The sequence below is a fragment of the Anabrus simplex genome, chromosome 3 (assembly GCF_040414725.1).
Source record: "Anabrus simplex isolate iqAnaSimp1 chromosome 3, ASM4041472v1, whole genome shotgun sequence".
Taxonomy (NCBI): domain Eukaryota; kingdom Metazoa; phylum Arthropoda; class Insecta; order Orthoptera; family Tettigoniidae; genus Anabrus; species Anabrus simplex.
Window position 1 is genome coordinate 290,870,927 of NC_090267.1, and position 25,253 is coordinate 290,896,179.

The 25,253-nt window shown below is 41.7% G+C and overlaps 1 protein-coding gene across 1 annotated transcript in view; it reads right to left on the bottom strand.

The window, feature by feature from the left end:
* LOC137499022 (uncharacterized) overlaps window positions 1-23,813 on the bottom strand; it is a 36,903-nt gene extending 13,090 nt beyond the window's left edge. Inside the window, exon 1 of the mRNA XM_068227057.1 lies at window positions 23,705-23,813. Coding sequence (XP_068083158.1) covers window positions 23,705-23,752 — 48 coding nt within the window. The 5' untranslated portion in view covers window positions 23,753-23,813. The remainder of the gene's footprint in view (window positions 1-23,704) is intronic.
* Between the last annotated feature and the right edge of the window lie 1,440 nt (window positions 23,814-25,253).

The window sequence follows — 25,253 nt, forward strand, 5'->3', positions numbered from 1 at the left end:
AAGGCCAATTTTCTAGTTATAAGAAATATGCTGTACACGCACCCACTCTTGAGTTAAGTCCGGTGGGACTTGTACCGAAAAACGGTCCGTTAATGATATCTCCCTTATTAGTCCTTATATCGAAATGATGCATTTGAGAAAAAAGTTTCAGAAATTGATTTCCTAGGAGTGCAAATCACGGTTTCGGTTTCGTATAAACCCCCAGTCAATTCAGGGATTTAGAAAAATATTGGACCTAAAACAGGACAGGTGTCTAAATGTGAAGTTTGGTAGAAATATATCCAGTAGTTTTCAAGTTATAGAAAAACAGACAAACAAACAGACAAATAGACAAGCAAACAGACAAACAGACACCAACGTTAAAAAATATGCAGATGGTCATTATTACAGCTGAAACGGATAACTATATGGAAATTTCGCCATAGTCTATGTACAGACACACGGTCGTTACAATTTTATTTATATAGATGACAGATAAGCATGGGCACGTTTGCAAGTGCAGACCTTCCTTTCGAGATTTACTGCTCCTAAACAGTACATGATAACAATAAACGGTTTGCACTATCAGACATTTTCTCGTATCTCCCATATTTATGGGTTCGATTGAGTTACAATATTTGAATGGGGTGAAATTTGGGTTCATTTTTAACATTTTAAATTATTTTTCACATACTGATGTGGAAGCTAGAATAATGAAATTTGCTTCACGCATAGCCATTGGACGTATCATTGTGTGTGCCAAAGTCGATCACACTATATTTTCTATAAGTGTGTCAAACTATACCTGTAAAAAGCGCAAAATTTACGAACACTCGATAAGTACATCCAAATCTAATGTATAAGGGAGAGAGAGAGAGACTACAAAATTTTATAGAACCAAAGGTCACTCCAAATTGAACTGAGATTGTGTCATCCGTTTTGTGATAAGACTTACCGTTTAGCCGCGAAATACCTTAAAACGAAGGTCTGCACCGCCGTTAAAATTACCTCCATATTTCGATATTCCTCGGGGATATAAATGGAAAAGTTTAAAGATCTTGGAAGTTTTCCGTCGGTTACAGGCTAAAATATATAATTTTGCGTAATTTCAATATTGTAGCCCGTCTGGCAGATTGTGCCACAATCTTCATTTTGGGCGAGGGAGGGTAAAATGTAGGACTTGCAGGAAACTATAGCTGAAAAATATGCAGATGGTCATTATCACCCCTTAAAGGGATAGCTGTACGAAAAGTTCGCCAAAATAGTCAATGCACAGACTCACGGTCTTTACTATTTTATTTATATCTATAGATAAGGAATCTGCTCCACGTACAACACATTTTGGGCTTTAGAAATTGATTTCCATTAAGGAAGGTAAATTTCCATTAAATTTGGTTGTGTATATTTTGTGGGAGTGCAAAATCACGGTTTCGGTTTCGTATGAACCCCCAGTCAGTTCAGAGATTTAGAAACAATACTAGCTGATGTACCCGTGCTTCGCTACGGAATTCTACATTTTATACAGAATTCTAGGTTAAGTAGTGTATGCGTTGTGAGCAAGATTATATTAAACTAGCAAATGTACCCGTGCTTCGCTACAGTATTATACATTGTGTACGGATATCAAAGTAAATTACTGTACATGTAGTGAATAAGAATTTTTAAATTGCATGTCTCTTGGCGTTATCCGAGAAAAAGCATAGGGAGGTCCACAGACGTTGTTTCCAATGTGAAGTGTGAGTTGCGGAGTTGTGATGGTAACGACATGTCCACTTGTCTACCACAATTCACTATGCGTAACGTCAGTCACATTTTGATGGGTAAATGATAAAGAGAATCAGGTAAAAGAGTTTTGAAAAAATGCACGCTCCCTTGCCTTCTTTTAGTCAAATCGAGAAGGGAATTATTCACTACAATGGTATACAGGCATTGGAGGAGGACCCCACTACTACTGCCAGTTAAAGTCGATGTGGGGAGTACTGATTACAACAGCAGGCGCCCTCCTGCTGACAGTCACTATTTATTTGTAAAGTATTAATTACAACGTCAGACACACCCCTTCTAGATCGCTACAAATCGACTTAAATGAATAAATGTAGATCGACATACGGAAGTATATGTATGTTCACCTTCATTTACAGAATAACTGCTGCTAAACGGTGCATCATATCGCAAAACGGATTGTACGATAATACGCCTCTGGCCTCATTTAGCGATCTAAATGGCTGGCCCTATGAGATTTCCTCAAGAAGGGAATTATTAACAACAGTGGTATACAGGCATTGGAGGAGGACCCCATTCCTACTGCCAGTTAAAGTCGATGTGGGGAGTACTGATTACAACAGCAGGCGCCCTCCTGCTGACAGTCACTATTGATTTGTAACGTATTAATTAAAATGTCACACAAACCCCTTCTTAAAAGTAAGATTGTTTTAGAAACGTTGAATAGGGTGAAATTTGTGTAAGGTTTTCACACAGTGAATTACTTTTCAGATACTTATGCGACAGCTTAAAACATAGAATTTGGCTACTGGGTGGGCCAATATTCGTGTGGAATTTGATGATCGCATCTTCCCTATAAGTGAATCAAACCATCAAGTATACGTGTACAAAGTACAAAATTTAGGTAAATCCAGAAATAGAGCCAAATTTAACGTATAAGGGATAGAGATACAACAAAATGTCATAGGACCAAAGTTGTAGATTACTCCAAATTGAATGGAGATTGTGCCATTCGTCTCGTGATACGACTTACCGCTTAGCCACCAAAGAAAAGAAGGTCTACACCGTCGTTAAAATTGCCTCCATGTTTCGATCATTTTCGGTGGTAAAAATAAAAAATTCATACGCATGGAAATTTCCCGTCGGTTACAGGAAGAAACTGTAATTCTGCCAAATTTCAATTTTCTAAGCTCGTCTGGCAGTTTATAACGCCATCTTGGTATGGGGGAGAGAGTTAAAATTAGGACTTTCAGGAAACGTATGAGCCCATGAAACCTATGGTTTATCGTTTTGTATAAATATATCCGACAGCGTTCTTATGAAAATTTGAAACTCCTAACCTGTCTCCCTCAGAGAATTTTGAGAATTTTCGATTTTTCTAGGTATCCTGAAGTCATCAGCTTGTCTGGTACCAATTTTTAATTTTCTAACATGCCTGGAAGTGTCTTATTACTTCACGTCCGTTTCCATTTTTATACCTTAACTAGCAAATGTACCCGTGCTTCGCTACGGTACTCTACATTGTATACGGATTCCTCCGTAAATTACTGTAAAGGCAGTGAGTAGGCCCGTAACTTCGCAGGGTGGGCTCGCGACCACGGACCCTTAGGTGAGTCTCCAAAGCGACTTCAATTTATTAATATATATATTATATTTCACCCCGCTACCGAGGGGTTCTAGGGGCGTCTTGCTCCCACAGTACTTTTTCCACATAGTAGGTTATATTTGTACGCCCCCACCGCAAAGGGGGCTGAAGTTGAACTTTAAAAAATCCGAAGTGTCAGTATTCATGTCAGCGACCCCGAAATCTATGGATTCGACACTATTTTCGATTATTTGTATATATCACTCCCCCCCTCGCCACAAAGGGCGTGAAAATGAAAGGCCTCCACACGTAATACCGTGCGAGTTGAAATAGAACGAAAGTTGACCAAGGGAGGTCGAAAAGGATAGATGAAAGTGAGAAGCCTAGCACAAGGAAACAGAAGCAATGTCAGGACTCAGCTAAGGCCCCGCGATCGCCAACCCATACTCCCTACTTAACAGCCCCTGAGGTTGCTTGTAGTCGCCTCTTATGACACGGCATCATGATAGCACTCGAATTCGACTGCGACTGACAGTAGTAAAGGGAACGTGCCATTATAATGAAAATACCTTCCCTATTTCCAGTCATAGTGTAGTTGGGGAAGTATCATGAAATCGCAGGTGGCCTTGGGTGTTAGCAATCAAAAACGTGATGGAGTTTTTCCGTTTTAATGCCAGGCCACCGTGTGTACTTCCAGTCGCTGTCGAGTTGGAGAGTTCCCATTACAATGGGATATCTTGTTTCCTTTTTCCAATGATAATCAGTTGGGGAGTTTTAACTATAATGGCAAGCGGACTTGTCTACCGACAGTATTAGTCCAATTGGGGAGTTCGAGTAGAAGTCAGAGTCGAGTTGGGAGTTTTAATTATAATGACAGTTCTGCTTACTTATTTTTTTGCTATTTGCTTTAGGTCGCACCGACACAGATATGTCTTATGGCGATGAAGGGATAGGAAAGGCCTAGGAAGTGAAAGGAAGCGGCCGTGGCCTTAATTAAGGTACAGCCCCGGCTTTTGCCTGGTGTGAAAATGGGAAACCACGGAAAACCATCTTCAGGGCTGCCGACAGTGAGGCTCGAACCCACTATCCCCCGATTACTGGATACTGGCCGCACCTAAGCGACTGCAGCTATCGAGCTCGGTTGCTTACTTAGTGCCGGTCACAGTCGAGGTGGAGGGTTTCCGTTATTACGGTAGATCATTTTTGCTATTCCCAGTCAGATGAGTTGGAAAGTTTCGGTTAGAAAAGAAGGCCCATTTGTCTACTGTTAGCGAAATGTATTTAGGGTTCTTCAATATAATGGCAGGCCCACTGGTGGGCAGGCGGTCACAATCGAATTTCAAGGTTCCCATTATCATTATAAGTCGTCTTTGCTATCCCCAGTCACTGTTGATTTGCGAAGTTTTCATTGAAATGGCATTTCCGCTTGCCTATGGCCAGTTAGTATCAAGTTGGCGACTTTTCATGACAATGTCAAGCCTTCTTGCCTATTACCAATCAAAAATTTGTTCGGGCGTGTGGGTTATAAAAGTAGGTCCCCTTGCTACTGCCAAACCCAGTCAATTTGGGGGTTCCCATGATAACGGCAGATCTTCTTTCCTATTTCCGGTTATCGTGTTTTGATTATATTGCCAGGCCCCCTTGCGTATTGGCAGTCACAACGAAGTTGGACAGTTTTCATTGTAATATTATTCCAGTTTGTCTACTGCGAAAAACATTGAGTTGAGGAGTTAAAATTATATTGGCAGGCCCCCTTACCTTCTGCCAGTCACAACCGACGTGGGGTATTTTCATTACAGTGGCAGATCCTCTTGCCTATTGCCAGTCACAGTCGAGGTGGAAGGTTCCCTACCGCTACAAACAGTAGATTTGAGCAGCTTTGGTTATGATGACAGCCAACGGCCGTAGCCGTGTTGAAGCACCGGATCCTGTGAGATCTCCGAAGTTAAGCAACACTGGACGTGGTCAAGATTTGGATGGGTTGCCACGCGCTGTTGGGTGGGGTTAAGGGAATGGAGGAGCGGAAAGGGACTGGCCACCCTACCGTACGTAAACTCCGGCTCAGGCACACCTCTACGGAGGTTCGGACCTGCCTTCGGGCAGAATACACCCTTTAGTTATGATGTCAGGCATACTTTCTCTTATTGCCTGTCACAATGGACTTGCGCAGGTTTCATTATAATGGCCGGCCCACTTGCCTATCGATAGCCACAGCCCTCTTTCCTATATTCAGTCATAGTGTAATTGGCGAGGTTTGGTTATAATGGTAGTCCCGCTTGCCTACTGCGAGTCACAATCGAGTTGAGGAGTTTTAATTATAGTAGCAGTTCCCCTTGCCTACTACCAGTCACATTCAAAATGGGGAGTTTTCATCATCAATGCTGGTAGAGTTTACCAGTGCTAGTCACAGTCGAGTTTGAAGTTGCTATTATAACGGCCGATCTCCTTTCCTATTTCCAGTCATAGTCGAATTGGGAAGGATTTTTATAATAGCAAGCCCCTTACCTACTGCAATTCACAATCGAGTTGAGGAGTTTTAATTATAATAGCACTCCCCCTTGCCTACCACCAGTGTCAATCAAGCTCGAGAGTTTTCATTTTAAGGGCAGACCCCCTTACCTAGGGCCAATCGCAGTCAATTCGGAGAATTCCCATTTTAACGTAGGTCTTCTTCCCTATTCCCAGTCAGTGTCGATTTGGCCAGTTTTCATTATGTTGGCATGCCCCCATTTCTACTTCCAGATAATCAACAGTGTGCTTGGAAAAATTAAGTAACACTGATGATCTTCCCATAATTAGGAGTCTATTCGTTTATGGGATCAATTTCATTTAATTTGTCACCAGTACACGTACTGAAGCGAAGGAAGAACAGAGTCATTGAAGAACCTCTTGATAAACAATGTTTCGTGTTTTATTTTCTGGTGCACATATAAACAGGGACTTGCTGCTGCTGACTCGGGAACATGCGACGTACAGTTGCCCGTGGGAAAAGCAGGGTGATCTGAGGTCAAGTCCAGCAATACTCAACGTCTGGCCTTGGGATTTATTAATAGTCATCGCAAAGCAGAGGCTGACTGGAAACTGCAGACGCTTGAACTCAAACGGGTAGTTGGTTGGGATTAGTGGTATCCGCGGGATAAGAACTGACTCTCCTTCACCGCATCCAGTCATGATAGTTGCCTCTATCACATGTTTGTGGAGGGCGTTTACCTGAAGTCTTGTCCCATTGCACAAATTAGGTGGGCTGAGATTGCGCATGAGTATGATTGGTGCGCCGATCTTTAAGGTAATTTTGTGCGATGGAAGCCCCGGAGCCGTTATAGAATTCAGGAACTCAGGAGGATAGTGAACTGCGTCGTCAGAGTTGATTACTTCATTGACAGACGTATAAACTGTCTCCTCGCCGTGGAACATTGTGAGGATAGTCGAATTAATGTACGCCGCTTGTTCATTAGTTGGAGTTAAGATCGCTCTGCAGCAGAGCCATGAGATGGGTTTGCTCCTAATATTTTCTACGTCCGGGTACACCGATGAAATGAGAGCTTCAAGGTTAGAAAGCGACAAACAAAATTCATCAGAAAGAGTAATGATCCCGTTACTGTCTCCCAGTGAGCCGTTCCCAATCGACAACAATATTTCAGTGAATGTATGTATGTTTTCATCACCACCTAGATGTACCCTCATATTCTGTGTCAGAGACAGTTTTTTAATATTTGGCCAAAGTGATGATCTCCTTAATGAAGCGTTCACTTCATCTGCTCTGCTCCCTCTTGGAACAACCGGTAACGTTTGACGAAAATCACCAGAAAAGAGGATAGGGACACCTCCAAAGAAGTTATCACTGTTTCGGATGTCCCGCAGCGTTCGGTCAACTGCTTCAATCGCCTTTCTGTGAGCCATAGTGCATTCATCCCAAATTATAAGACTGCAGTCTTGCAGAACCTTGGATATGTTACTTTGTTTTGTGATGTTACATATTGGTGACTCTGTGCAGTCAAGATCTATAGGCACTTTAAACATCGAGTGAGCAGTTTTGCCACCGGGTAAAAGAGTGGCTGCGATCCCCGAAGAGGCTACTGCTACAGCAATCTTACTATCCTGTCTGATCTTAGACAACAGTAAGTTAATCAGGAATGTTTTTCCAGTTCCGCCCGGAGCGTCTAAGAAAAACATTCTACTTTCCTTATTTCTAACACAGTTTAATATTTCCCGATATACTACAGTCTGTTCATCTGTAAGTTTTGGTTCATTTAATAGAACAAAAGACCTTAACGCTTCTTTATTGTAATTTGTTTCCCTGAGATAGTCAGCATTTAACGTTTGTAAGATCTGAGGGGAAGGAAGGCCGTAAATGTTCAAAGGCTGACCGCCAATCGATAGAACGTATTCTTCGAGGTCTTGAAGACATCTGTCTTCCACATGGGCGATCATTTCATGAGCAGTACCGTCGTTACAGGGGGAAAGTTGTCGTAAGAAATCTTCTGCTAGGCTCTCCTTATATTTGTTCCACAGATCCAACGGATCAGAGAGACTGCAAAAGACTAACAATATGCCAAAAAGCCGGCGAAGTTTTGCTGGGCTTTGTGAAACTATCGCCTCCTTCAGTGTCTCTTCCCATTGAGAGTCATCCAGGAGTAATCCATGGGCTTTGCATGCACTCCGATATGTAGGGTGAAGTATGCCATTGACGGTGCGAAGGTCAGTGAAGGATGTTGGTCCCCTGACAGTGAACAGAAGCATGCGTAAATAGAAGCACTCGGAATTATTAGGATGGACTGCATACACTCGGCTAATTACGTGCTGCTTTCTAACGCCCGAAAATGCTACCACAGGTACTCCTTTCTTTCTTCTTACAAATGTACCTTGCTGTTTGTTATACGTATAGTAAGAGGGAACGTCTTCATACAACAGTGTCTTAGCAAAATCATCTGTCTGACATAAGTTAAAGAATGCCATTAAGGTGGTGTTACGTGGATTTTCTACTATGTCATGAGCCGTTTCTGCAGTAAAGACAATTCTTTGAAAATTTTGTAGATGAACATCTAAATGCATTACTGGAGGATACCTTTCATGGATAGGAAATGAAAGAATTCGCCAAACTGCTTCTGAGCTGGATATGTACCTTCCGCTCTGATACTGGCACACTTCATCATTTTTGTCTTGCAAACCTAAGACTGCCTGATCGCTTCCTTTGTTGATGTACTTACAGATGTATTTGATGGACTTAACACTGCTACAGTATTCAACATTGATGTGTGTTTTGAATACCCTAGACAAAACAGGACAGTATGGCACTATCCATCTATTATCCACTTCCATATCCTGTCCATTTATCATAAGGCGTGCAGTGAAGCCACCCATAGAAGGAATCCTGCGCTTGTAGGATGGGTACCCATCGTTCCCTGTGACAGTTTCATTGACGAATGCTCGTGGGTATCGTTTTGAGCATCGTCCACCTTTCATACATGGTGAGCCTACGTTGAAAGATCCGCATGGTCCATGGACCATGTGACATTTAACTATGTTAAAAAGCTGTGGATCTTTATCAGGATCTGGAAATTCAGCACTAATAACCTTATCAATATCGACGGGTCGTATCTTGTCCTCAAGCCATAATAATATGTGGGCGTGAGGCAAGCCACGCTTTTGCCATTCAACAGAGTACATAAAACAAAGAGTTGGCCCAAATATTTGTTCTCTGGTTAGTAAGTCCATGAGAGATTTTAATTTCATGTGAAATACACGTGTAATAATGTCGTGACGATCATTCGCTGACTGACCATTATATACGGCATTACCAATTTCTTCCCATTTTGGATTAGTTGTAGCTGTAATAAAAAGATCTGGACATGAGTATTTTCGCACATAACAGAGTGCATCTTGAGATCGCTCGTGCATATATCGGGGTCCTCCAGTGAAAGTGGACGGTAAAATGACTAACCGTCCCAAATCTGCCATGTTACCCTCGTCCTTCCTCAGGGCGTCTTTAAGGTGAATGTAGCTCTCAGCCCTTAATTCCCTTTGGTGTGTTCTGATATAGACTAACCTTTCAGTCTCTATTTTAGCATACATGTCTACCCAGAACTGATTGGACAGTTGACGGTAGTTTACCTCGCCTTGTCTTATCATTATACGATAAGAATAAAACTGAAGAGAAGATGTTTTCTTGAGAGGGGTCTTTAGTTCTCCGGTTCGTGGGTCTACGTGGTACAGTAGGAAGTGGTAGCCATCATCTCCACGAGGGAACATCAGGGGATATTGAAGAGCGTCGTATGATCGGTGGGTTTCAGATATTCGTCTCAGGCCCTGGTCTCTTGTCCGAAGCACGATGTCTCGCTTATCACATTCGTGTCCAACCAATATGACAGCTATCTCGTTTGTTGTCGGCTGATTATAACAGCCTCTGTGCTCACCAGCAGGAACTCGGTCGGCGTGGATCACAATCTTGTGGGTGTCACCGTCCGGCATTGTCTCTAGAGTTGTCTTCAGTTCCTTGACACATGGGTTCACATCATGTAACATGCCCTGCAAATCATTAACTAAATGGGTTTTTAAATTTGGTATTATTGCTGTTCTTTGATCTACCTGTGCTTTGTGGTCTGCAATGAAATATATTTGAAGATATTTAGAATTTTCATTGTTTGCAGGGAGAAGTGAACCTATTAAGTGGTATACTTGTCCTTGAATTTTGAATGTTGGCATAAAATTTCCTTCCACTACTTTAGTAGCTCCGAAGCTTGTCATTTGGAATGCGCTGTTGTAGGCTCGCACAAATTGAAGAAAATGGCGAGAGTCAGTATGCGTCCCATTTAACAGAGAAATAAGAAGTTCCGGTAGAGGAGTTAGATGATTTAATTTAATTTTTCCGGAAGAGCAGCACATTCCCTCTGGCTCTTGCTTCCATTTGAGAGCCCTACAGAAAGGGCACACTTTACTCAAAGACCCTATATGGGCTCTTGGATGGTAGTCGATAAGAGGGTTATAAGCAAATGCACTTCGCTGCTTTTCATGCCATGGAATCATATTAGGACACCTAGATTCAATTGACGTTGAATGTAATTCTCTAACATTGGCATGTCTCACTCTATCTTCATCTAACCGTCTGAGATATTCATCAGTGGTCTCTGATGAACGTCTTTCTGCTGCACGTAGTCTTTTCTCTTCCTGCTGGACATTTTGCATTTCGTTTAACGATGCGTAGGTACTTCGTCGTTGTGTTAACGCCTGAGAATATTCCTCCGCAGCTAGGTTTTCGCGTGTGAGGGAATGGTGCTCTCTGTCATGCTCCATTCGAGCCATCCGCTGATACTCTGATTCTGTTTCTCTTAAACGCATCTGTCTAAATCTTTGCGATCTGAGTATTGCCTCGCGGTCTGAAGCAGTCTCAGAAGCCCTAGATGTGGACTGGCGTGCTCTCTGTGAGCGAAGCCTGGCCTCGCGCTCAGAAGCAGTCTCCGAATCACGGTCAGTGCTCTTCCTCAGTCTGTCTGCATTGAGTCTGGCTTCGCGGTCTGAAGCAGTCTCAGACGCCCTAGATGTGGATTGGCGTGTTCTCTGTGAGCTAAGCCTGGCCTCGCGCTCAGAAGCACTCTCCGAATCACGGTGAGTGCTCTTCCTCAGTCTGTCTGCACTGAGTCTGGCCTCGCGGTCTGAAGCACTCTCAGACGCCCTAGATGTGGACTGGCGTGTTCTCTGTGAGCTAAGCCTGGCCTCGCGCTCAGAAGCACTCTCCGAATCACGGTGAGTGCTCTTCCTCAGTCTGTCTGCACTGAGTCTGGCCTCGCGGTCTGAAGCACTCTCAGACGCCCTAGATGTGGACTGGCGTGTTCTCTGTGAGCTAAGCCTGGCCTCGCGCTCAGAAGCAGTCTCCGAATCACGGTGAGTGATCTTCCTCAGTCTGTCTGCATTGAGTCTGGCCTCGCGCTCAGAAGCACTCTCCGAATCACGGTGAGTGCTCTTCCTCAGTCTGTCTGCACTGAGTCTGGCCTCGCGGTCTGAAGCAGTCTCAGACGCCCTAGATGTGGACTGGCGTGCTCTCTGTGAGCTAAGCCTGGCCTCGCGCTCAGAAGCACTCTCCGAATCACGGTGAGTGCTCTTCCTCAGTCTGTCTGCATTGAGTCTGGCCTCGCGGTCTGAAGCAGTCTCGGAAGCCCTCAATATCTTAACTTTTTTAGCTTTTGATATGGACCGTCCAATGTTAATTCGCTTCCTAGCAGGCATGGTCAAAGGAACAGTCACAAAAGTGTCGAAACCCAATCAGTAACTCTGTAATGGGCAGCAAAGTGCATGTGGTGGTGATTATTTTCTGTTGGTGACGGTGGTGTTGGTGATTATTGTTTTAACAGGACGTACAACGGGGCAACTATCCTCTATTAACACTAATCAGAAGAAAACTGAAAGAGATCCGATACTTCGAAGAATGAAGTTATCGGCAAAATAAAGGGAAGGGCCGCAATGAGCTCGAAAATATCAAAAACAGAAACCCCTCCCAGAGCAGAAACTGGGAAGGCAGGAAGTACTAAGGGGTAATAGTCAACAAAATAGAGGTAGTTGTGATTATTGTTTCGAGAGGTAGTACAAATGCGCAACAATCTTCTGTTAACACTAATCAGAACGAAATATGAAGAGATGCGATACTTCGAAGAATGAAGATATCGGAAAAGGAAGATAAAGTCCACAAAGGGGTTAAAAATCGCAATCAGCAACAGAATTGAAATGGCCGTATTGGTGATTGTTTCAAAAGGAAGGACAACTCCTCAACAATCCTGCCTTATCACTAATCAGAACGAAATTGAAAGAGATCCGATACTTCGAAGAATGAAGATATCGGCAAAAGAAAGGGAAAGGCCGCAAAATGCTTCCAAATAACAACCACAAACCCCGCCCAGAAAAGAATTTCAGATGCAGTGGTTCCCAATGAAATTAGAGTATCCGAAAATTTCTAAAGTGGAAATAAATTAACGTACCGTCGCAACACTTCTGAAACAGGAAACAATATTTCAGATATTTTTAAACGCAATAACTGACATGAACACTCACATAGATATGTTAACAATCTCAGTTAGAAAGTAACAATGTAATACAGAGAAGAACTAAGCGCCACCAGTGTGAATACCATTAAGCAGTCAAGTTCCTTTTGCTCAGAGCAATATTGATTTCGGTTACGCTTATCGACATGGATGATATAGACTGCTGAAGCTGACCGAAGTAGCTGTTGCCTGTGACTCACAGGTGGCCCAGATTGGTTGCGCAGTAGTGTCGTAGGACAGGTATCCTAATTAGGATAAAACCTTCAATACTGGTATTTTGAAGGTTTATGATGAGCCGAAATTATTATGTTATTATATTTATGTTTCGTGTCCATGGACGTATAACGTGCGGACGTACGGCACACAGATTTCCAATATGGCGTCAAGGAACAGCACCATTAGATCTCTGATGTAAAACATGTATAAATTCTATGTAGATTGTTTTAGAGAGCGATTGTTTTCTTTTTTGTATTCCGAGAGAGGCACTGAATGTTTTCTTCTATCTGACAGGATAAGTTCGTAGCGATAATAAAGTTGCTTTTAGAATACGTAAAAGTGTTCTCGTGTGATATTTTTATTGCGTAAAATAGAAAATCGCATATAGAGAACGACAGTAGATGTTGGTTTTCCCCACAGGAGCACCGTGACTGTGTAGCACACAACCGCACGTGTATCTTATTTCTTTGTTTATAGCTGTCTCTCTTATAAAGGAAAGATTTCCATGTAACATCTGTACGTAATTTCTTTCCTTATATTGCTGTTGGTGTATATAGTGACCTACTGTATTTTGCGTAGCGTGTGCATCGTAGTTCGTTTCTGTGAACCGCCTGTTGCGTGGTGAAGGTGGGAGGGGGGGGAGGAATACATCCGGGTTATTCCCTGCCTGTCGTAACAGGTGACTGAAATCGCCCCAGGGGTCCTTAACTTGCCAGGGTGGGCTCGCGACCACGGACCCTTTTAGGTGCACTTACTTATGCCACGCTCCTCACTTTAGCTATATTATCCGAACTTCCGTGGTCTATTCTTGTTCTTTGCAGACTCCGACGGCATAAGAACATTCGAGGCCTCATTTCCACGCCCTTCGCGGATAACTTAATTTCGGAAGAGTCGGATTCCTCCATTTTTGTCACTGATTACTGTTAATATAGGATGGTTGCCCCGTTGTAATTCCTCTTGAAACAAAAATCAGCACCATCACCACTCTCTTCTCTCATCCGACTTGTGTTCTTATATTTGAGAGATCTCGGGAGTTGGCCCAATTTTAAGATCGTATGCCGTTCCTGAGGCCAACCGAATGTGGAGGATTGTATTGAACAATTACGCCTTTCTGCTGGGATTCAATCAATCAATCAATCGATCAATCAATCAATCAATCAATCAATCAATCAATCAATCAATCAATCAATCAACATACATACGGAGTAATTAAGGAAGAAAATAATAGTTAAGAAATCTGACATTAATGGAAAATAGATTATAATAACTGAGGAGAGCCGGATGACGACAAATATGTAAATACCAAGTGAATGTATTGCTCTTACTTATGCCCCTCAATAAATTATGCTGGTGTGAGTTATGGATATAAGAAAGCCGTAACAGAGGAGCAAATTAGGCGCAGGGATTCTTAGGTAAACATATAAGATGACTAATGGTGTTATTACTGAAGCTGTTCGAGAACGGTTATAGGCCTAACCTCCAACAATATTCCGCCATTATCCCGCAGAATGGCCGATTGACACCTCTCTTGTTATTCTACCGCCCCCACCCACAGGGGGACGTTGTCGGTCTGTCGGTCACTCAATGCAGAGCATGGTACCAGCAGAAAATTGTAAATTTCTCCGTCATGTGAAGAGTAAGGTAAATTATGAACATAACGAAAGTTGTTTATAATGAAGAGACGTTTCACGTACGGTAAACGAAGTTTACAGAAAATCAATAGTATAAGAGAAAAAGGAGGAAAACCATTCTGGTTTTCCTATAAACCCCCCATCTATTGTAATATTTTAAAATGATATGCACATAGAAACCTTCCCCGGGATGAGCATACTCTAAATATGAAGTTTGGTTGAGATCTATTTAGCCGTTTCGACGTGATGGCTTTCGTATAAACACCCCGTGTATTGAAAGATTTTAAAATGATATGCATATCGAAACCTTCCCCGGGATAAGTATACTGTAAATATGAAGTTTTGTTGAACAGACAAACAGACAGACAAACAGACAAACAGACAAACAGACAAACAAACAAACAGACACGAAACGTAAAAACCACCGATTCGGTCTTGAGTTGACCTAAAACGGATAAATATCTGAAAAATTGGCAAATCAAAAGAAATTACAGACAGCGGACGTTGCCATGGTACGGTATTCTACATTGTATTCGAATATCGAAGTAAATAGTGTACATGCAGTAAATAAGATAGTTTTAAAATTGCATGTCTCTTAGCGTTATCCGAGAAAGAGCATGGGGAGGTCCCCGTACGTTTCCAATGTAAAGTGTTTGTTACGGATTTGTGATATAACGGCAGGCTCACTTGCCTACTGGCATTCACAATCAGGTTGGGAAGTTTACATTATAATTGCAGGCCCCATTGCCTACTATGCGGACAGAATCGATTTGGGGAGTTTTCGTTAAAATGGCAGCCCCCCTTTCCTACCTCCAGACAGATTACAGTTTTTATTATAATGGCAGGCAATTACCCTACTATCACTCGAAATTGAGTTGTGCAGTTATCATTATAATGACAGGCCCCTTTTCCTACTGCCAGCCAGCGTACTGCCAGTCACACCAAGTTGGTGAGTTTCCATCAAAATAGCAGGCCACTATGCCTAATGCCAGTCACATTTTAGATGAGTACATTTCTTTATAATGGCGGGCACCCTTGCCTACTGCCAAACACAATCGGGTAGGGGAGTTTTAAACAAAACTGCATGCTCACTTACCTTCTGCAAGTCAAATCGAGAAGGGAACTATTCATTACAATTGTAGGCCTTCCATACTAATGACAGTTACACAGGAGTTGGAGAAGGAACCCTTTCCTACTGCCAGTCAAAGTCGGTGTGGGGAGTACTGATTACAATAGCAGACCGACCCTTTCTCGATCGCTAAATCGACATCAGTGAATATATATAGATCGACATACGAAAGTATATGCGTGTTTACAATATTGAAGACCTTCATTTACAGATTAACTGCTACTAAACGTACGTCATATCGACAAAGGATTATACCATAAGACACGCCGGATTTAGTGGCCTAAATGGCTGGTCCAATGATATGTCATCTATTCTTGGGTCAGATTTAGAAACGTGGAACAGGGTAAAGGTTTTGTAAGATCATCTCACATTACATTACTTTTCGGATAATAATGTGACAGCTACATACGTAGCATTTGGCTCACATATGGCTACTGAGTGGGCCAATTTTCGTGAAGAGTTTGATGATTCTGTATTTCATATAAGTAATTGAAAGTATGAATAATGCATGTGAAAATTCCAAATTGACTTAACATCGATTAATAGAGAAAAATCAAACGTAAAAGGGATACAGATACGGCATAAAGTCATAAGACCAAGGTTGTAGATCATTCCAAATTGAACGGAGATTGTGCAATCCGTTACGTGATAGGAATTTCCGAAGGTCTGCACCATCATTAAAATTGCCTGCATATTTCGATATTCTTCGGGGATAAAAAATGAAAAATTTAATGATATAGGATTTTTCATTCGTTACAGGCTAAAACGTATAATTTTGTCAAATTTCAATTATCTTCTTATTCTTCTGGCAGATTATGCCACAATGTGGATTTTGGGCGAGGCGGGTAAAAATTAGGACTTTCAGGAAATCAAAAATTATGGAGATTGTTATTATTACCCCTTAAACGGAAAGCTGTACGAAAATTTCGCCAAAATAGTCAGTGTAGAGGTACACAGTCGTTACGATTTGATTTATATAGATAAGGAATCTGCTCCATGTAAAACACCTTTTGGGCTATGTCCGCTGGACTTAACCTGCAAAAGTGACCATTCATGATATCTCCCTTATTAATCCTCCTGACGAAAAAATGCACATGAAAAAAAAAGGTTTAGAGGTGGAATTCCATCAGGTTTGGTCGATTTCCAGTCAGGTTGGTCTTGTTCTGTATATATTGTGGAAGAGTAAAATCACCATTTCGGTTCCTTATAAACCGCCAGTCCATTCCGGAACATGAAATGTTATTTACGTTTAAAACCTACCTTTGGACAGGTGGATGCTAAATATAAATTTTGTTTCGAATGTCTTCAGTAGTTTTGAAGTTGTAAGGAATACGCTTTACACGCACCCGCTCGTGAGTTAAGTCCGATGGGACTTGTATAGAAAAACGGTCCTTTAATGATATCTCCCTTATTGATCCTCGTATCGAAATGATGCACATGAGAAAAAAAGGTTTAGACATTAATTTCTACCAAGGTAGGTAGACTTCCATAAACTTTTGTTGTGTATATTTTTTGGAAGTGCAAAATCACTGTTTCGGTTTCGTATAAACCCCCAGTTAGTTCAGGGATTTAGAAACAATATTTGCCCTGAAACCTATCAAGGACAGGTGTATTCTAAATACGAATCTTGGTGGAAATGCATCCAGTAGTTTCTAGCATTCACGTACATACGGCGTAATTAAGGAAGAAAATAATACAGTTAAGAATGTTGAAACTAATAGAAAATGGATTATAACTGAGGACAGCCGGATAACGACAAATAAATAAATGCCGTGAGTTATGGATATAATAAAGCGCTAACAGAGGAGAAATTTAGGTTCAGTGATTCTTAGGTAAACAAATATGAAGATGACTAATGGTGTTATTACTTAATCTATTCGAGGGCGGTTATAACCTCCAACGATATTCCGCCAATATCCCGCAGATGAGCCGATTGATGCCTCTCTTGCCATCTACCCAAGGAACAACCACGAATTTAAAAGCATGATGAGGAAAATGGCAATACGTTACTTCCCTACTGGCATGCAGTCAGAGACGTTGCCATGGTAACCTGTAGGTTCGTTGTCGGTCTGTCGGTCACTAAATGCAGAGCATGATACCAGCAGAAAATTGTAAATTTCTCCGTCATGTGAAGAGTAAGGTAAATTATGAACATAACGAAAGTTGTTTATAATGAAGAGACGTTTCACGTACGGTAAACGAAGTTTACAGAAAATCAATAGTATAAGAGAAAATAGAGGAAAACCACTGTGGTTTTCCTATAAACACCCCGTCTATTCAAAGATTTTAAAATTATATGCATATCGGAACCTTTCCTGGGATGAGTATACTCTAAATATGAAGTTTGGCTGAGATCTATCCAGCCGTTTCGACGTGATGGTGGGAAAACCACTCTGGTTTTCCTATAAACCCCCCGTCTATTCAAGGATTTTAAAATGATATGCATATCTAAACCTTCCCCGGGATTAGTATACTCTAAATACAATGTTTGGTTGAGATCCATCCAGCCGTTTCGACGTGATGGTGGAAAAACCATTCTGATTTTCCTATAAACCCCCCATATATTCAAATATTTTAAAATGATATGCATATGGAAAACTTCCCCGCGATGAGTATCCTCTAAATATGAAGTTTGGTTGAGATCTATCCAGCCGTTTCGACGTGATGGTGGAAAAACCATTCTGGTTTTCCTATAAACCCCCTGTCTATTCAAGGATTTTAAAATGATATGCATATCAAAACCTTCTCCGGGATGAGTATACCCTAAATATGAAGTTTGGTTGAGATCTATCCAGCCGTTTCGACGTGATGGTGGAACAGACAAACAGACAGACAAACAGAAACAATTTTATTTATATAGATTTTTACACTCGTTCTTCACCCCCTTTCCATCCCCGCCCAAAGGAGTCCTATGAGTGCCTTACACAACAGTATATTTTTTTCCCAGATATTAAGTCTTATTTGTACCTATTTTGGTTGACAGCTATGCCCAAACGTACATGCATAATCTCACTGCTCTAGAATCCTGGAGCTGACGTTGCCATGGTTACGGCAGTTCATTTCTTTATCCGATTCCTAGAGCAGGGGTAGTGTGGTGCCAATATCTCCGTAACGGTTGGTTTTAGGGCCTTAAAACATGGTTTTCGGGCCCGTAGGGCTTACCGAGTTTTGTTCTTTGCGTCAAGAGGATTAAATTGAGCTTTGTCTCGTCCTTATACGACAAATTCGATATTTTGCCTATAATAGTATAAGAGAAAATGGAGGAAAACCGTTTTTCCTATAAAACCCCCGTCTTTTCAAAGATTTTAAAATGATATGCATATCGAAACCTTCCCCGGGGTCAGTATACTCTAAATATGAAGTTTGGTTGAGATCTATCCAGCCGTTTCGACGTGATGGTGGAACAGACAAACAGACAGACAAACAGACAAACAGAAACAATTTTATTTATATAGATTTATATATATAGTACAGTATAGTGGTTAATGTTTGTGGGTTACTGTAGTCACGTCCTAGTTCGTGAACCATGGGCAACGGCTGAGTGGCCTAGTGCGTGGTCCTGAGAGTCGGGATACCAGTTGCTATGGAATGGGAGTGGGCATCTCGGACATATTCTGAGTCATGGCCCTGCTTGTGCTCAGACGGCTAGGACTACACAATTCACCGGTGGTCCATGACCCGTTAGAGGAGAGATCCTCACTTGGACTATGTGCAAGTAGGGTAGCATCCTCCTTCATGAATTTACCGAGCTCAGAACATTTTAAGCAAGCCTCGGACCTATGGGAGTAACGGAGTCCCACTCCCATTTGACAGGCGAGGGACTCCTTGGAAACAACTTGGCGAACGAAATGGAATTCGATGGGGAGCTATCAATATTAATGGGGCATATGGGAGAAAGAAAGTAGAACTGGCTGAGTCAGCAAAGAGGATGCATCTGGATGTGCTAGGAGTAAGTGATACTCGGGTAATGGGAGATAACGAGGAAGAGATTGGAGATTATAAAGTGTACTTGACGGGTGTTAGAAATGGAAGGGCAGAGTCTGAGGTAGGGCTCTTTATCAGGAATACCATTGCACGCAACACAGTTTCTATTAGGCACGTAAATGAGCGAATGATGTGGGTAGATTTGTCAGTTGGAGGAATTAGGACAAGAATTGTGTCCGTGTATTCACCATGTGAGGGTGCAGATGAGGATGAAGTTGATAAGTTTTATGAAGCATTGAGTGACATCGTGGTCAGGGTCAACAGCAAGGATAGAATAGTGCTAATGGGCGATTTCAATGCGACAGTTGGGAATAGAACTGAAGGATACGAAAGGGTGATTAGTAAATGTGGGGAAGATATGGAAGCAAATGGGAATGGGAAGCGTTTGCTGGACTTCTGTGCTAGTATGGGTTTAGCTGTTACGAATACATTCTTCAAGCATAAGGCTATTCACCGTTACATATGGGAGGCTAGGGGTACCAGATCCATAATAGACTATATCTTTACCGATTTCGAATTCAGGAAATCTGTTAGCAATGTACGAGTTTTTCGCGGATTTTTCGATGATACAGACCATTATCTGATCTGTAGTGTACTAAGTATCTCTAGGCCTAGGGAAGAGAAAGTGAAATCCGTCTGCAAACAAATAAGGGTATAAAATCTCCAGAACGAGGAAATTAGACAGAAGTACATGGATATGATTACTGAGAAGTTTCGAACGGTGGACAGTAAGCCGGTACAGGATATAGAAAGTGAATGGGTGGCATACAGGGATGCTGTAGTAGAAACAGCAAGGGAATGCCTAGGAACAACTGTGTGTAAAGATGGGAAAAGGCGAACATCTTGGTGGAATGATGAAGTGAGAGCAGCCTGTAAACGTAAAAAGAAGGCTTATCAGAAATGGCTCCAAACAAGGGCCGAGGCAGACAGGGATTTGTACGTAGATGAAAGAAACAGAGCGAAACAAATAGTTGTTGAATCCAAAAAGAAGTCATGGGAATATTTTGGTAATAACCTGGAAAGACTAGGTCAAGCAGCAGGGAAACCTTTCTGGACAGTAATAAAGAATCTTAGTAAGGGAGGGAAAAAGGAAATGAACAGTGTTTTGAGTAATTCAGGTGAACTCATAATAGATCCCAGGGAATCACTGGAGAGGTGGAGGGAATATTTTGAACATCTTCTCAATGTAAAAGGAAATCATCCTGGTGGTGTTGCAAACAGCCAAGCTCATGGGGAGGAGGAAAATGATGTTGGTGAAATTATGCTTGAGGAAGTGGAAAGGATGGTAAAAAAAACTCCATTGTCATAAGGCAGCATGAATAGATGAAATTAGACCTGAAATGGTGAAGTATAGTGGGAAGGCAGGGATGAAATGGCTTCATAGAATAGTAAAATTAGCGTGGAGTGTTGGTAAGGTACCTTCAGATTGGACAAAAGCAGTAATTGCACCTATCTATAAGCAAGGGAACAGGAAGGATTGCAACAACTATCGAGGTATCTCATTGATTAGCATACCAGGCAAAGTATTCATTGGCATCCTGGAAGGGAGGGTGCGATGAGTCGTTGAGAGGAAGTTGGATGAAAACCAGTGTGGTTTCAAACCACAGAGAGGCTGTCAGGATCAGATTTTCAGTATGCGCCAGGTAATTGAAAAATTCTACGAGAAGAATAGAGAAAACATATGACAGGGTAGCGAGGGAAAAGATGTTCACTATACTGGGGGACTATGGAATTAAAGGTAGATTATTAAAAGCAATCAAAGGCATTTATGTTGACAATTGGGCTTCAGTGAGAATTGATGGTAGAATGAGTTCTTGGTTCAGGGTACTTACAGGGGTTAGACAAGGCTGTAATCTTTCACCTTTGCTGTTCGTAGTTTACATGGATCATCTGCTGAAAGGTATGAAATGGCAGGGAGGGATTCAGTTAGGTGGAAATGTAGTAAGCAGTTTGGCCCATGCTGACGACTTGGTCTTAATGGCAGACTGTGCCGAAAGCCTGCAGTCTAATGTCTTGGAACTTGAAAATAGGTGCAATGAGTATGGTATGAAAATTAGCCTCTCGAAGACTAAATTGATGTCAGTGGGTAAGAAATTCAACAGAAATGAATGTCAGATTGGTGATACAAAGCTAGAACAGGTCGATAATTTCAAGTATTTAGGTTGTATGTTCTCCCAGGATGGTAATATAGTAAGTGAGATTGAATCAAGGTGTAGTAAAGCTAATGCAGTGAGCTCGCAGTTGCGATCAGCAGTATTCTGTAAGAAGGAAGTCAGCTCCCAGACGAAACTATCTTTACATCGGTCTGTTTTCAGACCAACTTTGCTTTACGGGAGCGAAAGCTGTGTGGACTCAGGATATCTTATTCATAAGTTAGAAGTAACAGACATGAAAGTAGCAAGAATGATTGCTGGTACAAACAGGTGGGAACAATGGCAGGAGGGTACTCGGAATGAGTAGATAAAGGCTAATTTAGGGATGAACTCGATGGATGAAGCTGTACGCATCAACCGGCTTCGGTGGTGGGGTCATGTGAGGCGAATGGAGGAGGATAGGTTTCCTAGGAGATTAGTGGACTCTGCTATGGAGGGTAAGATAAGTAGAGGGAGACCAAGACGACGATGGTTAGACTTTCTAACGAAAGCCAAAACTGTCTATAATGATAATGTATGTATGATGTATGTAGTACAGTACATATAGATCGCGCCAAACTGACTTCCATTTATTAATATGGTTTATCTTTCACCCGCTTCCCGAGGGGTTCTATGGGCGTCTTAATCCCACAGTATGTTTTCTAGGTAGTAAGTCATACTTGAAAGTCATACTGGAACATATACACGTCCATTATCTCGGTCATTTTTGGCTATTTATTTTTTCACCCCTTCTCACCCCCCTATGCCAAACGGGGCTGAGGTTGGACTTTAAAAATCTGGAATGTTACTATTCATCTCAGCGACCCGGAAAACTATGGATACGGCAGTATATTCGATTATTATTATATCTCACTCCCGCCTCCTCCCCACCCTAAAGGGGGCTAAAGTTTGAGTTTTAAAAAATCGGGAGTGTTACTATACATCTCAGCGACCCCGAAAACTATGGATTCGACACTATTTTCTATTATTTTTATATCTCAATCGCCCCTCGCCCCCACCACAACGGGGGATGATCTTGGACTTATGAAATATCTGGAGTCTCACTATTCATCTCAGCGACCCCGACAGCTATGGATTCGACACTATTTTCGATTATTTTATATATCATTCTCCCATCGCCCCTTACCACGAAGGGAGCTGAACTTGGACTTAAAAATGTCCGGAGTGTCACTATTCATTCCAGCGAGCCCGAAAAGTATGGATTCGAGACTACTTTCGAAGATTTTAATATCTCACCCCCCTCACCCCCCCCCCGTCCTTAAGGGTTCCTGCGCTGTCTTACCCCCTCGTGGTTTGTCTCCTGATACTAAAAATCCGGAGTGTACCATTCACCTCGGCAACCCTGAAAACTATGTATTCAACACTATAATCGTTTAATTTTATGTACTGGTACTACCACTCCCCCTTCGCCACCACCCCAAAGGGGGATGAATTTGGACTTTTAAAAATTCCGGAGTGTCACTATTCATCTCAGCGACGCCGAAAAGTATGGATTCGACACTATTTTCGTTAATTTGTTTATCTGACCCCCGGCTCCCGCCCCTAAGGTTTCTTGGGCTATCTTACCCCCACTTGGTTTGTCTCCTGATACTAAAAATCCAAAGTGTACGATTCACCTCGGCGACCCCGAAAACTATGTATTCGACACTATTTTCGTTCAAATTTGTATATCACTCCCCCCTCGCCCCCCACCCAAAAGGGAGCTGAACTTTGACTTCTAAAAAATCGGGAGTGTTACTATTTATCTCAGTGACCCCGAAAACTGTGGATTCGACACTTTCTCGATATTTTTTATAACTTTCCCCCGACCCCCTACCCCTAAGGGAGCTAGAGATGGCTTATCTCCACAGTGCTCGTCTCCAGATAGTAAGTCATAAGTGTACCAAGTTTGGTTGACATTGCTCCAGTGGTTTAGGAGGACATGTGTCATTTACATACACACACACATACATCCATTTTTATATATAGTAAGATTGGCCCTAAAACCCATCCAAGGACAGGTGGGTTCTGAATATGAAGTTTGGTAGAAATAGATCCACTAGTTTTCAAGTTATAGACAAACAGACAAACAAACAGGCAAACAGTCACAAAGCGAAAAAATATGGAGATGGTCATTATCACAGCTGAAACGGATAACTGAACGGAAATTTCGCCAAAATAGCCAATGTAAAGACACGCGGTCGTTACGATTTTATTTATATAGATACTATCTTACCTATTGATATGGATTAGAGAAAAACGAGTCGAGAAACAAAAGTTAGATAGAAGTATCAAACCTGAGCCAGGCAGAGAGCGAGAAGTACAAGGAAGAACTTTGAGGCCATCTTGATGTTAGTGTTCTGAATCACCTACGAAATATGAGTGAGTGTGAGGTGTTCTCTCGCCGTATTTATAATACACGACAAGTGATAACCTTTAGTCTCAATAAATCAATTGAGATAACAATCATCTTGATTGCATCTTCAACTTTGCCTGTGTGTGCGTACGTAATGTCTTTGTTTTGTTTCTTTGTAGGCTGATTTTTGTTCTCTATTGTTTGCTCCTTGTACTGCTTGTTGTTGCATTGTTTATTTCTTTGATTGATATTTGTGTTTGTAGAGTTAGTTTGTTTGTTTCTCTGAACGTTCATGGTTTTTTTTTTTTTTTTTTTTTTTGTATTTTAGGCGTAATCCTGTGTAAATTGCATAACCGGTTCCACGCTAGGATTGTTTACTACGCCAGTAAACCACGAGAATATAGTGGTCGTTTCAATATTAAACGAACCTTTCATTGAAACACCTGGATTTTAAATTTGTTCTTTTTATGAAATTACAAGAAAAAGTCTTCAAAATATATCTTCACGTAAAGAAACAAACTGGAATTGACAGCTTTTTTACAGAAAATAACAATTAGTAGGCTACCTTCTTTACCCAAAACATACAGTACTATGGAATGTTATGTCTATTTTAGCAGTTTGTAAATATTGTTCATTGAAGTGAGTATTTTTGAGTAATTAACCTAGATATTATCGTTATATACAATATTACACAAATTGTGCATAAATTAACCTCTTTGAATATGTACATGATATTTGTTCCACAAAACCAGACGTTATAGGCCATAAGGCCCAATAATCCGGCTTTTCCAAAAATCCGACCCTCCGGTCCCGAGAGGTCCTTCGATTGTACTGGATTTTCATATATCTTTCACCTAAAAGTAGATATGTTTCTCTTTTTATCGGATTGTACTTCTAAATATCACAAAGATTCAGACAAAAAATACTTACAACCTAAAGATGAGGGATGTAAATAAAATAGTGGCAACGTAGTCCAGACACTCGCAGGAGACCGGGCATGGGCAAATAGAATATGTGAGCTGTCAGTTAGCGCTGTTATCGATGTGTAGTGCTCATTTGACGGGCGTTAAAGTTGGTAGTGTTGTTCCTGTGTGGCGTTGAATTGAACATTAACATTTTCACAACTCTAAAGCATGTTTTCAAAAGAAGATCAACGTTCATGGATTAAACTCGAAGTTGCCGTGGAAAAAATGTATCAGAATGTTATCGAGGAATTCATGAAACCTGTGGCGAGAATGCATTGTCGTATACGACGGTTGCATGATGGTTCAAGGCGTTTCGTGTGGGTCGGAACGAGACTGCGAATTTGCAACAGCACAGGTTAACCGACCATTGCTCAAGATCAGATTGACATGGTGAGTGGTCTCGTTTGCGCAAACCATCGATGGACTGTCCGGGAATTATCCGTAGAGGTTGGTCTCAGTCATCAAACGGTGTGTCACATACTGACGAAATGTCTTAACATGAGGAAAATGCGGTCCATTAGGTTC